We start from the raw sequence: 16201 nt of genomic DNA on the forward strand, positions 1-16201 counted from the left end.
CTTTTTGAGGAATTTAGTTCGGGAAGGGGGTCTGGTGATCAGTTATTGAAACCAGCCGTTGATTCTTTCATCCCCTTTTTAATCTGTAGTGGAAACTCCACGAAGATTAGAGGCGCAACCTTACCTAGTGGGTGAGAGGATTGTTTCGCGAGAAACCCGTGAAATTTTTGCGGGACAGATTCCCTCACAGTTTCCACAAAAGTTGATGGCACATGAAACTATTTCATCTGAACGGCTTGTGAACGAGAAACCCGACCTAGATTCGGAAAGAGGGAGGTTGGAGGACTCATATAGGGCTCACGATCGTGAACTTCCTGCAAGCTACAACGAGATTACCCGCAATGTCTCCAAGGAAGACATGACAAAAAACCTGGAAACTCGCTTGTCGAGAAGGGAAAACTCTCAAGAAGTTGATTCCTATGAGGAGATGAATTCCTTTGCCAAAACAGATTATGATCGAGGTGATAGGGGACCGTACCTGACGGAAGTTACATTTCGAGAAAGTTTGGACCCATTGGAGGATAATAGGGGAAACCTTCGAGCACTGATGACACGCGAGAAAATATCGCCTTCACGCCAACTTGATAGCGATTCTGAGTTTGAAGACGACGACTTTAACACGAAGTGTGAACTTCGAAGAATCGCTTCATCTTTTGTTCCGCTTCAAACCGACATCGAAAACAAAGAGAACTCCACGATCTTCTCGCTAAGGCCGTTCAGATCCGAAGCCGACCGGAAGAAGATCCGAGAGAATATCGATCGCCGTCGGTCCATGGCAAAACGGCGGAACAGTAAGGACCGAGCTATGGTGTCTAGTCGTCGGAAAGATCTTCGGAGCCCTACGACGATTTTGAACAGTGTGACGAGTGCCATCAGTGATGTAGCGGGGGTGGAATCTGTGGAAAAAGAAATGCGGATGAAATTAGCAGAGTTACAAAAGAAATACAGGGAAAAAATGAGAGAACTTGCCCGACTGCAACCCAAGTATGGGTATGTATATTGTAATGTCTAAGAAAGGAGGAAGGTGAAGGATGAATCTGCCATATAGGCCTTATTTCAAAGATAATTCCGTCAGAACATTTTTTACCCAGCCCTTTATCTCTAAAGGTTTTCTTATCAATTCTCCGTTTTAACTGTGATTCAGTTCTGTAGTAAATCAGTTGCAAGCCTCGTATTGAGAATTCGTTTTTATTTCAGTAAATCGCCAGCTGGCTGATAGGTTTTTTTCTATTCTAAACGCCTGTTTTCGGGTGATGTATCGATGTTGTAGAGATAAAAAACGTTTAATGTCTGGGATTGAAAAGGGATAATCTTTATTTGGATTTTATCGTCTTTTCGATGAAAATGATCCTTCAAAAGTCAAGTCAACCCACACTCAGGTTTAATCGCCACGAGCTTTGAGTTTGCTTCACTAGATTTGTTGAACAACCAGCGCACAATGACTTTAATTTGTGTGACATTGCGTGACAAAGAGTGCCTCTGCAAGACTAGAGTTACTCAGTGCCACGCTCACTATTGACCGATTTCGCACTGACCGTCTTCATTGCCTTTTCGCCAGCCTCTTTGCATTGCACTTGAACTGTTTGCCTTCATTACAGGGCAGAAGATGGCAAATCGACCCCAATTAAAAGAGGCCCTGGAAGACCCCGGAAACGGAAGTACTTCGGCGCAGGTTCCAAAGGAGATAAGTCGTCCCCAGTACCCACAGGTGGATACAACAAAGAAGGCGAAGAGCACCAATCAGTCATTGAGGCCCACTCCCCCTATAACGCTGGCCTAAGTGACACGGAGAGCCTGGTGTCTAAGGAAAGCGAGCCTCCTAAGAAGAAGAAGAAGAAAAAAACCAAACAGAAGAGTTCGGCAGAACGGGACGGTCGCGGGTCAGCGCCACCTTCCCGCGGGCTAAGTCCAACAGAGTTTCCCGTAAGTCAGATTATGTTTTTATAATTTTTTTTTTCTTTTTTCGCAAATTTAATTTTTTTCCGTTTTTTTTTGTTTTCGTTTTTGTTTCAGGATTTTCCGGCACCTACTGGAAAGAAAAAGAAATCTCGCAAGCCAGCTGCTACGGATGAAGAGGTAAGGCAATGAATGCCGCTCTCTGCATTGAAAAAAGATGTTTAGCATTATCGTCACAGCCTGTTCCAGACATTCAGGCAGTAATGATGTAACTGCGATGTAACTGCTTGGCCGTGGAAGGTCTGGGTGCGAGACTAGTTTACACGACCTGATCCAAACCTCCTTCATTTTCGCCTCGCTGTCATATTTCGCTCCGTTTTACCAACTGATCGCCTGGGACAGAGTCGCCTTATGATGATTCGAATCCAGGCGCTCTTTCAAATTTAGCAGTTGCACGCTCTACAAAGTGAGCTACAAAGAAGTTGAGGGTGAACTAGACTAGACTATGTAAGTGGTTCCTATATGAAAGGCTTTGTGTATAATGCTAAGATCAGCGAAGTAAGGACTACAAATTTCTCCTAAACCGCAGTAAGGATAAAGTGGATTTTATACTTCCTTACAGCCTGACCTAATGCTTCCCAAGAACAAGTCTGCTAACCTGAAGAAGAAAGAATCTGGAGCAGGGAAGCGACGTAAAGGATCGCCAACGAACGATACCGTCAACCAAAAGAGTGTTTCACAACTATCAAATGGTAAATTGCGTTCTTTTTGCCTACTCCTTTGTTTTTGCCATTTGTGCTCGAGACTTGTGTGGCACCACCCTTAGTAAGAAATTCCATCTGATGAAGTGGCTTGCGTGAGGTTCTGGAGCATTATGGGTGGCCGTTATTGGTGCACGAGTATCAGCCAAACTGAGAGAACACACGATTCTTACTTGAGCACATCAGTTTGCACTTTTTCTGGCGTTTGTCTAAAAAAAGATTACTTCTGGATGAATCTCTCATTTTTTATTTAAAAAATAAACCTTTCGTTTTTCGTAGCTGCTGGTGTACCCTCCCCCAAAGAACTTGACCATAGCGCCGATTTTACAGAACCAAAGACTCTAACCAAAAACACGAAGGCCAAGAAACCAAAGCCGAAGAAACGAGCGAGACCGAAGCTTACCATCGAGACTCCCGAAGTCTACGAAGACGATCGAACTGAAGAGGAGTTACCGCCCGACAGTGCGGACACACCGTGCGAAACTCCGGGTGGTCCTTCACCGAACAAGGGCAAGAAGAGCAGGGGTGCAAAAAAGAAACGAAAATCTACCATAACTACTCCTCCCAAAACAAAATTTGAGTTCCCGGATGTGACGTCACAAGATGAAAGCTTCTCCGAGAATAGTAGTGTATCTCCAAACGATATTGCGAAAGAAGTTGCTGCCATAGCCGCCAGGAAGCAGTTGGAAACAGCACAGAAGAACAACAAGGAGGCGTCTAGTGATGTTGATGACGAAGTTTTTGCGTCAAATCACGATGAACGGGACGGTTTGAGTTTGCTGGCGTTTGCAAGCGTCGATAAAACGGCGAAAAGAAGACGATCTGACGCTCCGTCTCCTTCTGAAGACTCGTCGCTAAAGAAGAGAGGAAGGCCTAAGAAGCCTTCTGAGTCACCGACCTTCGATTCAGGTAAAGGTGGCTAAAAATTTAACCGCCAGCTTCCTCACATTGGTATGCATATTCAACATACTACATTTGTGATGGCACAGACAAGGAGAATTTGTCAAAAAATATATATTCTCGTACCCCTTTTATTCATAAGTCTCCATAAAACGAACAAAACCAGGAGTGAGAAAAAAAAATTGTAAATAAACGGGTAAAGTAGCAAACAAAGACTTGATAGTTTAATTTTGATGCCCACGCACTCTACCTTTTGGCCTCAAAGCAAGTCTCGTTCATGATGAACTCCCATAATTGAACTAAATTGATTTTACAGTGTCGCTTGGTGGAGTTCTCTTACGTTGTAAGCGATTTGTCAAGTCGCATCACTTTACTAGTCAGGGCTCCTATTGATCGCTGGCTGCCTTCGAGCGCCTGGAACGACCACTCTGAGCCGGCTGTAAGATTTAATAAAGGCGTCTCTGTGTCGGACGGAACTCTGCTCTTGCATTAACAGTTATTTTACGGTTTTGTTTCAGAAGCTCCTGTAACGCCGAAGAAAAAGAAAAAGAAGAAGATAGCAGTTGATCAGGTGACGTGTATTATCTTGACTAACTGCCTTGTATTCCTTTAACCCTTCATACGTTAACTTCAGTATCCATATTCTCCATACTGCTCTCATACATATCCTTAGGTGTTGACAAGGAGAATTTATTTAACAATCAAGAGCTTTTCTAATTGGTGATCATTTCCTTCATTCTCGTGACCCTAATGTTTGAATCAGGGGTGATATTGTAAGGAGAAATTAGCAAGCTATCAGTTCTCCTCTCACTTCAGCAAGAACTCTTCTTATCGCGAACAAGGACGTTTGTTGTTTATCTCTGTGATTGTTATTGTCCAGTAGCTCTTTCATCAAGGTTATGTAACCATTTACTCTCTAACATTGACTAGGATCTAATTTCTCCCATCGACATCACCCCCGAATCAAGGTGATGGAGATCACGAGAATTAAAAAATAGATCACCAGCCGAAGGAGCTTTCGTTGTAAACCTGTTGTTAGACAAATTCTCCTTGTCAGCACCCTAGGAAATGTATAGAGAACAGTATGGAGAATATGCATAATGATGTTAGAATGTAAAGGGTTAAGCTGTAGATTTATTGAGTAGGCGTCGTAGCTTTCGCTCGTTGTTTGCATGTTTTGGATTTATTCGAATTTGATTCTCCTGTTTCTTAGATTTGTTTTGATTCTCGCCTTGCACGATTAGGATGTGTTGATTTCTAGGTTCTTATTTGAAGGGAATTGGGAAATATTTGTGGCTTTAGTAATCCATTACTTGGCTTAGTTATTGTGTTACGTTCTTGAGCGTAGCTCTCTCTCCTCTTACAGTGTCTCGCTCTACCCAGGAGTGTCAATGACAATGACAGTAGGGGAATTATCTGATGAACTGTCGGGGGTAATAGTGCGATGGACTAGCATCCCCCCCATGCAAGGGGTAGTAGTAATATTCCAGGTCGCTTCACGCTATGGAAGCTGGCATAAGCTCTGGCTGGGTGGGACATTAAGCTTGTTTATAGATTTCTTTTTTATGATTTAAAATTTTGAGTCCACATTTGTCTCATTTGCTAACGGCCTCTTTTAGGTCCATCGTTTCACCTTTCAGTTTTAATAATTCTTTAAACTGTTGTGATGTCATTTAGGAATCCACAAAAGAGCTGAAAAAGAAAAAGAAGAAGAAGAAGAAAGATCCTGTGCCAAAAGAGGAAAGCTTCGAAGAGAAACTCGAAGAACAGCCTCAAGATGAACAAATTGAATCATACGAACCACCGGACGAGTTTGAGAAGAAGCTGCCAGAATCTTCCTCGGCGGCCATGGACAGTGAGCAGGATGAAGAAGTGTTCGGATCGACCACCGAAATAAGCAAAGAAGCTAGGACAGCCATGCTGGACTCCAGTCCCCCCAGGGAAGGTGATGACGTCAAAGGAAGCACACCACCGTTTGTCAGCGACAGTTGGCAGCCGAGAAGGAGTGAGAGAATTTTTATCAACAGCAGCGTGACCACCAACTCTAGTTCCAGTCCTTTATCACCCGTTGGAAAAGGAAGCGAGTTTTCCTACACAAAGAAAGTGAAGAAAACGTCTGGAATAAAAGGAGTAAGTAACCGATGCGGATTTAGCTTTCAGTGTTGGGCTTGGGAGCTTTTTTTGTTTGTTTGTTTTTTTGTTAATTAGTTTTCCGGGATCGCTCTCAACCAAACTTGGAGAAATTATTTTCACTATTATCTAAGTGTCCATCTTTTGATCCTTTAGAAAACCAGCCGATCAGGATCTCAGGGCGAGGAGGAACCGGGAGAGAACGACGTCACACAAAAATCGAAGACCAAGACGAAAAAGAAGAAAGGGCCTGGGAAAGGCAAGAAACGGAGTTCTTCAATGACAGCCGACTTTGAAGATTACGAACCTCTGAAAGTATCCAGGAGAGCGCGCTCCAAGGCGAGGCAAACGGTAAAATACTCGATCCCCTCTTCATTGTGTGTAATACTTTACTAATACTAATTTGGCTCGTTTTCTTTCTTCGAAACTACCTTTGGGATTTATTGTAATTTTTGCTTTCTAACTCTCGATGGGAGAGCTTTCCTTTATTCGTGAGTGTTAAATCTTTCCTCTGAGTTCTGTGTTGACTTGTTATCTCAATCTTCGCTGAACTCGAGTTTCAGGATAGCACCGGTTTTGATTACTTTTTCTGTAAGCGACTTCCGATGGGGAGATAGGCGGCTTTGCCGTAAGGCGAAACCCAAACATGAGAGGCTGCTCGCAGGCTTAACAGACGATGGTAAGAGGTCCCTAAGGTGACGGTAGACCGCTGGTAACTGGCTTTGTATAAACTCTAGGGATGGGCCGTGTTAAGGTCTAGTTCCTGGGCGTGGACTCAAGTCAGTGTAGCACCTAAGTGTTACCCTGGATGTCTTTAACTTTCATGGTGTCCCAAGGCTTCAACCCTTTCTCGGTGCAACACTTTTAAGTATACTTGGGACATCTAGAATCTCTGGTATCCTAAGGAGATTTGAGAAAATGCGACCGAATTTCACTTACTATTCGTTTCCTATTGTTTGTAGAAAGGGCTTTTCTGAACAGTCTCGATTTTTTCTTACAGTACGATTTCGATGACGGTGACGAGGAGGAGGGTGATGATCTTCCAGAAGATGAGGAAACACAGGAGGAAGGTGAAACTGACATAGAGATCAGCGTCACTGACAAGGTGTCAACGGAAGAGAGAGCTGACAGTCTACAGGTTGCCCATGTCGAAAACGCAGGGGACGGGAAGCCAAAAGTACAAGAGGAAAGAATGGAAACGGATGAGAACAACGATGACGAATTAGATGCGGAGATGAAAGAAGACCAAGAGGCTGAAGAGGGGAATTCTTGGAAGGAAAATAAACATGGCGAAGTTGTCGACAAGACCGAAGAGAAAAAGAGAGTTGAGGTTAGTAGAAACGTTGCAGATGTCGTCAAATCTTTGTAAATTCAGCTGGATGGTGTTTTAATGAATAGGAGGGCGTTTTCCAGAATTTAGTATCAGTTTTTGTCAAAATGACAGCTGATGATGAGCATTTCTTTAAGCACCCAAGGCTTTACTTAACTATCCTATGAAATAATGAGAAAAACTCTCCAGGATGAGTTCGTGAAAAGCAAACAAATGATTGGCGAGAAATTCACGTCACATGTAATGCGTACTACATTGTCACCATCGTAAGAAACTTCTTCGATCGTGAAAAAAAAATCAGTTATAATTTCATTTTTCGGCGCTGTCATTTGGCATTTGATTGTATAGAGAGAGCGCTTTTCGATTGAGCGTCATAAAACCAAAATCAGAGTTATCGCAACAGCCAACCAAAAGAATGGAAAATACCCATAGAAACCAATGAGAAGCCAAACAAGAACCCAAGCCAACTGCCCAAAGCGCGGGAAAACGCGGGTTACCAAGTCGTAATTGTTTTGAGTCACTTTTGCATCTGATTCGCTGAGAAAGTGGTGCGAGTATTTCTTGGACCAATCAAACGGCGAAGAAAAGTATAACCAATACAATCCCGGATTGTTCTTGAATCTTAATTGAGAAGGGTTCTAAAATGCAGTATTAGTAAACGTTTGATTCACGTCAGTCGTGGCAGTTGTACCTTTAGCGGATGTCTCAGTTCGAAGTCATTTCTTTTACTTGATATCTTATACAGGAAGTGGTCAAGGATAACGAAGGCAAGGAATTGGAAGAAACCACTCTTCTCGAACGGCACATATCACCAGGTTTGTTGCTTGATATTTATCGTTTGTTTTTTAATTCTGAGTTTGACGATGATGGAGTTGCTTTTTATCTTTAACAAAAAAACCTACTGAAAACGGAACTTGTGATATCAAGCTCTTGAATAATCTACGATGTGATATACTTCACACAGAAACTACATAGACGTATCAGCTTAGTTTCTAAAGAAATTTATGCGGAAGTTTAAATCTTTCTTACTTTCTTTCTTTCTTTCCCATCGTAGCTGACGAGCGTTTTACGTTTTTGGTCGACGAATTAGTAGAAGGAACGAAGTTGTTACTTCCTGTGGACTTTAAGTTCTATCCCGGACGCATTAGTACTTTCAACGAACCTGACTTGTAAGTATGACATGATTTGGAATGTTTTGGACGTCAATTCTTCGTAGCCTCTTCTTCGTGCACTCTCGTCCATTTCACGAGAGTCCTCGGGACATCATCAGGAGTTTCTGGAAATTGGCGTAGAATTGTCGGCAAAAGTCTGAAGTCGAGATATCTTCGGTAATTTTCAGAGGTCATGGAACGTCTTCAGGGAATCAGGGCAAATTGAAGAGAAAGAAAATGTAGGCTCAAGACTTAAAAGATGTTGCCAAGCTGAGGAGGATGGGACTTAGCTAGGAACAACGCTCTGAGAATTTTTATCTTGAATCCTTACTGTAGCTCTGGACGATGTAGCAGAAAGGGTACAAAAGAAAAGATCCTAAACTGACGGTATCGTTGTATTTTCAGATTCGGAGTAATACTTGATGGTGAAAGGGGCAGAAGACCTCACTGGAGATCAACGGAACAACTCCTTCTAGAGGCGGTAAGGATGTAGAATAATCACTGTGAATCATGCTTTAATCTGTGGAAAGATTCCCTCTTAAAGTGACTTCCGTTGACGAGGAACGGTTTCTGTCGTCCAATAAGGTGTTCATCATGTAACGAGCTATGGAGTGTCCCCCATGTTTCCCCGTGAAACCCTGCATTTCTTTTCGGTTTTGGCTGGGATGATTTATCCCTTATCTTTAGTAGCGCGGTATCAATGATTACGGGATGTCCGCAAGGCGATAGTTAACCTTACCCCCATGATTGGCCAAGACAGAATTTCTCCTCATAATATAAATGCAACATCAAGCAGACAAACGATGAGAATAAAGAAAAATATCAATTAGGGGATTTTAAGTTGACCCAATACCAAATTCACAGAACTAACATTATAAGAATTGAATAGTAGGCAGTAATGTAATTGTCTAGTGAGATCTGGAGGTGAAAGGGTCACGTGACCTTTGACTCTTCTCGTAACAGGTCAAGGACATTCAACCACCCGGCCCTGAGTTTCTGTCCATTGGCACCCGAGTATGTGCTCACTGGAGTCCGCAGTATCGCTGCTTCTATCCTGGAACTGTCACCGAAGGTAATTGACTCACTCAGAGACTTTTTGAAAACGCACGTAGTGAATTTTAGGTTAGCGTTGTTTCATATCTAAAAAAACTTGAACTGTTTCAGCTTAAAAAAAGCTGAGGACGTCTGAATTTACCCGGCATCGAAAAGCGCGCTTCGCAAATCGAACACCTAGCACAAAAACATCCCTCTTAGATGAGGATATCATTAAGATAATCAATTTGTATCAAAAGTTTTTCGGTTCACCTCTCGCTCACTTTTGTCTGTTTTTTGTTGTTCAGCTCCACCAGATGAGAAGGAAGTGGATGGTAAAATCTGGATTGAATTCGACGATGGGGACAGTGGTTTCTTTCAGTTGAATGAAATTAAAAGGATACGTTCTGATTTTCCTGTTGAAGGTGAGGTCGACCTTCCGATCTTTTAGTTAAATAGAATGTACCCCCTCTTATATCTAGCCATTGCTTTGCTTCCTTCAGAAGTGGTTCCTGCTCCCCCTCAGCCAGAGAAGAGGCCTCGATCCAGTTCCCTGGGAGCAGCCCAGGCCATGGCATTAAAAGATGCCTCTTCCAGAAGGCTGAAAGCTGAAGAGAATACTTCTGAGTTTTCATCCGGGAACGAAAGTTCAGGTGAGGTGTATGCGAAGCGACGGAGATTGAGAGGAAAACGAAAGAGTAAAGATGATTCGTGGCTTGTTTCAAAACGTTCAGAAAACAACGCTGTCGCCAAGGAAAGTGGTGCAACTAGAGGAGGCTCGTTTAAAGGAAGAACGAAAGATCTCGAAAAGTCTGACTCTGAGATCGTTGGGTCCGCTTCAAAAGTGAAAGATAACAGCCAAAGTGGAGGAGACTCTAAAGAGAGTAAAGTTGCGGATGCATTAAAACAGAAGGTAAATAGAACGCGCGGAAAAACAGAAACAAAAGGGGAGAATAAGGAAGCGGCCAAAACTGCGGAGAGCACCAAAAACGACTTAGCAAGCGTTGCCTCGGCGGAACTGAAGGAATCAGAGAAAGAGATACACTCGAGCCACTCTTCTCTCAAAGCGGAGGGATATGAAAATAACACCAAACAGTCAGCTGATAAAATGGCAGATAACACAGCGGAGTCTTCTGATCAAGGTGAGGACAGCGAGGCTGCATCGGATGCAGAAACTTCCAAACAAGAAAAGGGATCTCGCGCTGGAGCCAAAGGCTCTTCAAGGACCTCTGAAATGGACCTCAGAAAGAGGTCCCTTAATTTGAGCCTTAACAGCTCGTTCCGCTCTTCACGGACCGAAGGGGAAAGCCCGACGCGTGATGCTCTGCTCACATCACAAGACGAGGATAGTGAATCTTACAGTGACACGTTCGATGAGAGCCCTCTAGTGGAGAATAAACCTTTTCAGGTGAGCAAACCACGGCTTATTCCCTGTATGGAGCTAAAAAATCCAACTTTAAACCTTTTGAGAGAGTTCTTTCCTCTAAGAGCTAGAAGTAGCCACCTCTATCAACCTCTTTCTCGCCCCACGCAATTGCTTCACAGCACTCTGTGAAAACTCCCACCACCTTCTAAGCCAATCAAACGAAAACCAAAACCAATCGAGAGTTGATTCTTAACCCTTTACATCCTAAGATCAGTATTCAGTTTCTCCTTACTGTTCTCTGGACATTAACCAATGTGTTGACAAGGAGAATTTGTCTAACAATCAAGAATTTCTTTAGTTTGTGATCATTTGCCTTATTCTCATGACATTCATGTTTGATTCAGTGGTGATACTGTAAGGAGAAACTTGATGCTGATCACTCTTAGGGGTTAAAGAGTTAAGCTTCGTGCACGTAAGACCGTAAGGCCGTCTCTAGGCTTCTCGTGACATTTTCATTATCTACTTTTGATTCGCCATTTGATTACTTTTGAAAGTAATCCGCAATCGCTTAGGTTCTGCTTTACGTCGATCTGAAACCAAACACGACTTGGTCACTGTTGTTTTCCCGCGCTTTAAGAAGTTTGGTTAGTTTTACTCTGCCTATCATTGGTTCTTCACGGTATTTTCCTTTCTTCCAATTGGTCGTTGTGATAACTTTTGGTTTGGTTTTACGACACTCAATTGAAAAGCTCTCTATGTCACCTAATCGAGAAAAACTCCAAAAAAAAATTACATTGAAAAAATATACCCGACAAGAATAACTGTTAAATAACTGGCTATTAATGTTAAAGGGTTTTTTTTTAACTTCCTGTTGCATTTTAGCCTCGGCTTGGAAGACGGCGTCGTTCGGAACTGGATCGTCTGCAAGTAGACATGAAATTTTCAGGTATTCAACATTTCAATTGTATTCAATTCACTTATATAGTCATTTATTTGTGGAAGTAAATCTTGAGAAGAAGTGGTCTGGTAAGCTAACGGTAATGTTTTATTTTTGTCTTAGGGCCTTTGTGGCAGTGGTCGGGACGAGGTTCCCAGAACAAAAGAAAAGGGAAAGGAAAGAAAACCTTCTACAAGGCCATTGCGAGAGGAGACGAAACAATTTGTGTAAGTGACACTGCTAGTCTGTTTATTTGAAGGACTGAATCAACTTTAAATTCAGCATTTGATGTTTGTCTGTTCGTTCTTAGCGATTTACACCAGCGTCATATTTCTGATTAGACCTACTACTTGTTCTTCAGGTTAATGATTGTGCGGTTTTTATGTCCAACCCAACCAAGAACCTCAATCTCCCGTATGTTGGCAAAATCGAAAACATGTGGGAGGGGTGTGGCGGGAACATGGTAGTCAGAGTCAAGTGGTTTTATCATCCTGAGGAAACGAAACCAGGCAGGAGACCTACTGATGGCAAAGTAAGCACTGCACTGCTATTTAACACCAGGCTGAATGTTACACGCACTTTGATAGGTTTTTTTTTTACGATTTATGGAAGGACAGAGGCATGGATGGCGTCTCAAACTTTTTGCTTCTTTTACCTTACACAAAACAGATCACAGGTGACATTTTGTATTTGATTGGCTGGAAGAGTGATGCAAATCTTTTAGACCAATCACAGAGCGTAGGAGGGCAGTTTTCAACCGAGTGTCGAAAGCAACCCAGGATAACGTTGGGTTTGTTCTAGTTGGCTCTAGAAAATTCGCGCCATATTCTCAACTAATCTGATGCAATCGCGACTCGGTCTCTCTCTTTTTCCCGCGTTTCAAGTAGTTTGTCTGTTTTTGCTTTGGGTTCTCATTGTTGTTTTAAACCTTTACTCTGGTTAGCCGTAGCAATATAAAAAAAAATGTCGCTCCATTCTAAAAACAGTGGATTACTCTCGACTCTCGAAAATGAAAATTATTGTTTATCCTCCCCTGTTTGCAGCAATCTTTGTACCGCTCGACCCACGTGGACGAAAATGACGTACAGACGATCTCACACAAATGTGAAGTGCTCACTCCTGAAGAATTCAAAAGACGTTCTCAGAGCCTTGATACGCCCGGTACCAGGACATCTCTGACAGATCGCGTGTTCTGCTGTATCGGTAGCTACGATCCTAACACCGAGACATTGCAGGCGGAACTGTGAATCCAGTGTGACGTTAGCCTAAAACTGTGATGTCTGGAGTGTAGCGGGATGCGGAATGCGTTGTGTTTTCCACGCGATGTTATCTTTCGTTGCGTTCAGAATGAAATTCTCATGCTGCGATCGGTTGTTATTTTGGTTGCTGTTGGCCAATCAGAGGCGCTCCCAATTCTCAAGAGGTAAAAGACCACGAAGCGCCAAAGCAAATTGTCTTAGTTGATGGAAAAATAGTGAGTAAAGTTAAGGAACAAATCATCACTTCTCTATCCAAGTGGTGGTAGTTATTCTGTCTTTGGTAGGGCCATCGTTTCCACTAGGTTAAAACATTCAAATGAAGACTAGAGAATGAACAGTTGTTACTGACAATAGATATTGGATCTGCATCAAAATCGTACATCTCAAGCGAGGAGAAGAAGAAAGAGTGATAATTGCCTCGTTTACCCTTTTTAAACTTACCCTCTCATTACAGACTTAAACGACGAGACTGGTGAATGTTCATCAGTCCAAAGTGGTGTTTTATTTCCTTGTGGTAATCACGTTGAGAGATATTTCTTGTTTACGCTGTCACGGAACGATAAAAGCACAGCTCATAACGTCCTTAATTTAATCCTCTATCGCCTTTTAACCGGGCAATCTTCTAGCCTTAAAACTTAAAGCGAAGTGCATAAATTGTTTGCGAAGAAATCGCACGTGTTTCCTCGCGTGGGATTCTTAGAGAAGTACACGAAATTCGTGTTTTGCGTCATTTCGCTTGAAGCGATTTTATCTTGTGTTCACGCTGTCATCTTAATTCATATTAGCTCCTAATCTTGCTTATTTCCGATACGTACTCAAACGCAGACGAAATGACTAGAATTCTCCTCTCTTCTAATGGAGATTTAAATTCATATTGTGTGCAAAAAAATATCTAAAATATTTTTTTATAAGGAAAGTGTGGAGCTAGCAGCCAGCCGGCTGGTAATGTTGAATTTGTAATGTAGGTTAACTGTAAGAAAAGAGTTCATGTTTGTAAATATGTGTACAGTCCACTTCTTAAAGTATGCTTTTGTAACATAACTCCCACGCTCGTACGGCCAAATCTCTCGTTTATATTATATAGAGAAAATATAATGAATATTTAGTTTTAGAATGAAAAATAAAGTTTTAGATTTTCTAGCTCTGTTGTTGTAATTACTCCTCGGACTTGGAACAAAGAAGTTGTCAAGTTCTTAGAATCTTTGAGAAAAGAAAAGAAGCATGTGCGCTAACCCTATTCCCTTTTTCCGCCATTTGACCGATGTATAAAGATGTGTTCTGCTCTCAGCACGCATTGCTCGTTCCCGTTTGAGAGAGAGAGAGTGGGGTGGAATTATGGTCAATTATTGATTCCATATGTGTGTCAAAGGATTGTCAAAGAATGATTTAAAATTCTATACATTTTGCTGAATATTTCGCAGCTTTTGTTTTGGCTTCCCACGAAAGCTGGCTTACATCGCTCCCAGACCTCAGCCTCAGCCTCCTTCCTTCTCCATCCCTCTACCTCATCACGCCCCAGGTCTACTTAGTCTTCTGGTGCTTAGGCCATGGCAGTTCAAGCGACATGTCACTCATCTCTCTTCGCAGAACGTGCCCAGTCTTCCTCGTTCTTTACATCAATCTCTAAGTATCAAAAGAAAGACATTTAGCTGATCCACTTGCACACTTCATTGACTGATTTTAGTCTTGATTTCTCTAAACTGTTCAGTGCGATTTATGATACATTAAGCATTGCAATTAAATGTGCATGATACATATCTCGTTTAACCCTTTGTCTCCATAAGAGTGGCTGGCTTCTTTTTTCTCAATCTGATTGGTAAACAATTTCTCATTGTCCTTACCATAGGAAATGTAGAGAGATGACTGGTAAGAATATGAATACTAGCGTTACAGTGTGTAAGAGATAATCCTCTGTCTCACTAATTCTGCGTTGATAATCGCATCAGTTGTCTGCTGATTAATGTCATGATAGGTATTGCTTAATCCATTACTTGAAATGAAACACAGGTAAGATGTTAAACAGATGTAAAGAAAAAAATCACACATGTCTTTCTCGCCAAATGTAATTAAGCAAATAATTAACAGGCAATTTCTAAGCTCTATAGACCTTCATTTTCAAGATAAGGTGAGGAGGTGCATAACCTTTCTTGTGAAAATTAGTCTTTAAGCGTAAAATAGAAATATTATCGTCGTTCCAGAGGCTACGCACTTGCCGTAGTTTTGATACAAAGCCTTTAGGCAAAAACTGGCAAAAGAGACTGTACGCAAACTGAAACTCAGAGTACTAAAAATCAAAATTTGTCTCTCTTTACTGCCTAGTCTTTTAGCTTTGATGTCTTAGCCTGCAGAATATGCATAATTTTTAGCGTTTTAAGGCGAATGGAGGGAAGCACGAGTCACACGCGAGCGAGCGGAGGAGCGTGGAAAAATGATTCCTACCCTTGTGCGTGACCTCCGTTCGCCAGAAAGACAAAGAAAATTACGCAAATTTCACTCTGAATTTGCGATTCCATTGAAGTTTGTGGCCATCTTAGCAACATGAAATGATTTCGAATTGGCGTTTCCAAATTACTCAGTGAGCTATTTTTAGGGAAAAAATGATACTTTCTAAGCCTTCCGGGGAAAGAATATTCTATACAAGCCCTAAGAAGAACTGCAGAGACTACTTCATAAACGCTCCTTCTAACTTTAAAGATGCTTCGTATCTAGAAGGAATTCTCGACTTGACACTTCTCTTCTTCTTTCTCCGATTTGGGTTTAAGTGTATCTTAATTTCATACCAGTGATTTCGATAATCACATCTTTTATGGCGAAATTTAAAACGAGTGTTTAACTGTACTAAGGAAACAGGGCCTTTTGGCCGGGAATTTTCATCTTACCATCCTATTGGAGAAGTTTGTGTGAGCTATGATATTTATAAAGTGCAAGAGAGGACGATCTTCTTCTGTACAGTATTATATTTTTGTTTAATTTTAATTTTTTATTTTCCTTCGAAAATCAGGAAGGCCTCGTACCCATTTTATAAGGGAAAGGCCCTGGGAACGAGGCTGCAAACCCCTTGCTTAACAAGCTAGAGTGTTAACTTACGGCGATCAAATGTTTTCGATTTTCGTCTTTCCTCGTAGAAAGATCTCTTGATTTGAAACAATTCTTTTGTTATATGAAGGTGAAGGGAAGGTGACATGCAAAACGTCGGATTTACTAATAATAGCTGAGAAACTGGGTGTCAAGGACGGAAAAAGAAATGGGATTAATATCAGTATCTGGGCAACTGCCCACCTACCCCTCCCCTAACTCAACAACAGCCCCTAATCGCTCTGACGAAAGGCTAACGCTCGAAACGTCAGCTTTTCTACCCTTTACGGTGGCTAATTTACGTTTTCAACCCAGTTGTTAATACTAAATTACCTGCTATACTCTCCCACCGACGCAGCACCAC

The 16201-nt window shown here is 41.9% G+C and overlaps 1 protein-coding gene across 2 annotated transcripts in view; it reads left to right on the forward strand.

Moving 5' to 3' along the window:
- Positions 1-13902, forward strand: part of LOC131795417 (BAH and coiled-coil domain-containing protein 1) — a 30939-nt gene extending 17037 nt beyond the window's left edge. For both annotated transcript variants that reach the window (XM_059112981.2, XM_059112982.2), the window contains exons 7-25: positions 90-990; positions 1599-1923; positions 2014-2076; positions 2519-2648; positions 2937-3566; positions 4076-4128; positions 5235-5687; positions 5844-6038; positions 6688-7017; positions 7763-7832; positions 8072-8186; positions 8574-8649; positions 9132-9240; positions 9509-9625; positions 9704-10608; positions 11449-11512; positions 11627-11730; positions 11865-12035; positions 12547-13902. In XM_059112981.2, the coding sequence (XP_058968964.2) occupies positions 90-990; positions 1599-1923; positions 2014-2076; positions 2519-2648; positions 2937-3566; positions 4076-4128; positions 5235-5687; positions 5844-6038; positions 6688-7017; positions 7763-7832; positions 8072-8186; positions 8574-8649; positions 9132-9240; positions 9509-9625; positions 9704-10608; positions 11449-11512; positions 11627-11730; positions 11865-12035; positions 12547-12750 (5015 nt within the window). In that variant the 3' untranslated portion in view covers positions 12751-13902. The remainder of the gene's footprint in view (positions 1-89; positions 991-1598; positions 1924-2013; positions 2077-2518; positions 2649-2936; positions 3567-4075; positions 4129-5234; positions 5688-5843; positions 6039-6687; positions 7018-7762; positions 7833-8071; positions 8187-8573; positions 8650-9131; positions 9241-9508; positions 9626-9703; positions 10609-11448; positions 11513-11626; positions 11731-11864; positions 12036-12546) is intronic.
- The last annotated feature ends 2299 nt before the right edge of the window (positions 13903-16201 follow it).

This window comes from Pocillopora verrucosa, chromosome 8, assembly GCF_036669915.1.
Source record: "Pocillopora verrucosa isolate sample1 chromosome 8, ASM3666991v2, whole genome shotgun sequence".
Taxonomy (NCBI): domain Eukaryota; kingdom Metazoa; phylum Cnidaria; class Anthozoa; order Scleractinia; family Pocilloporidae; genus Pocillopora; species Pocillopora verrucosa.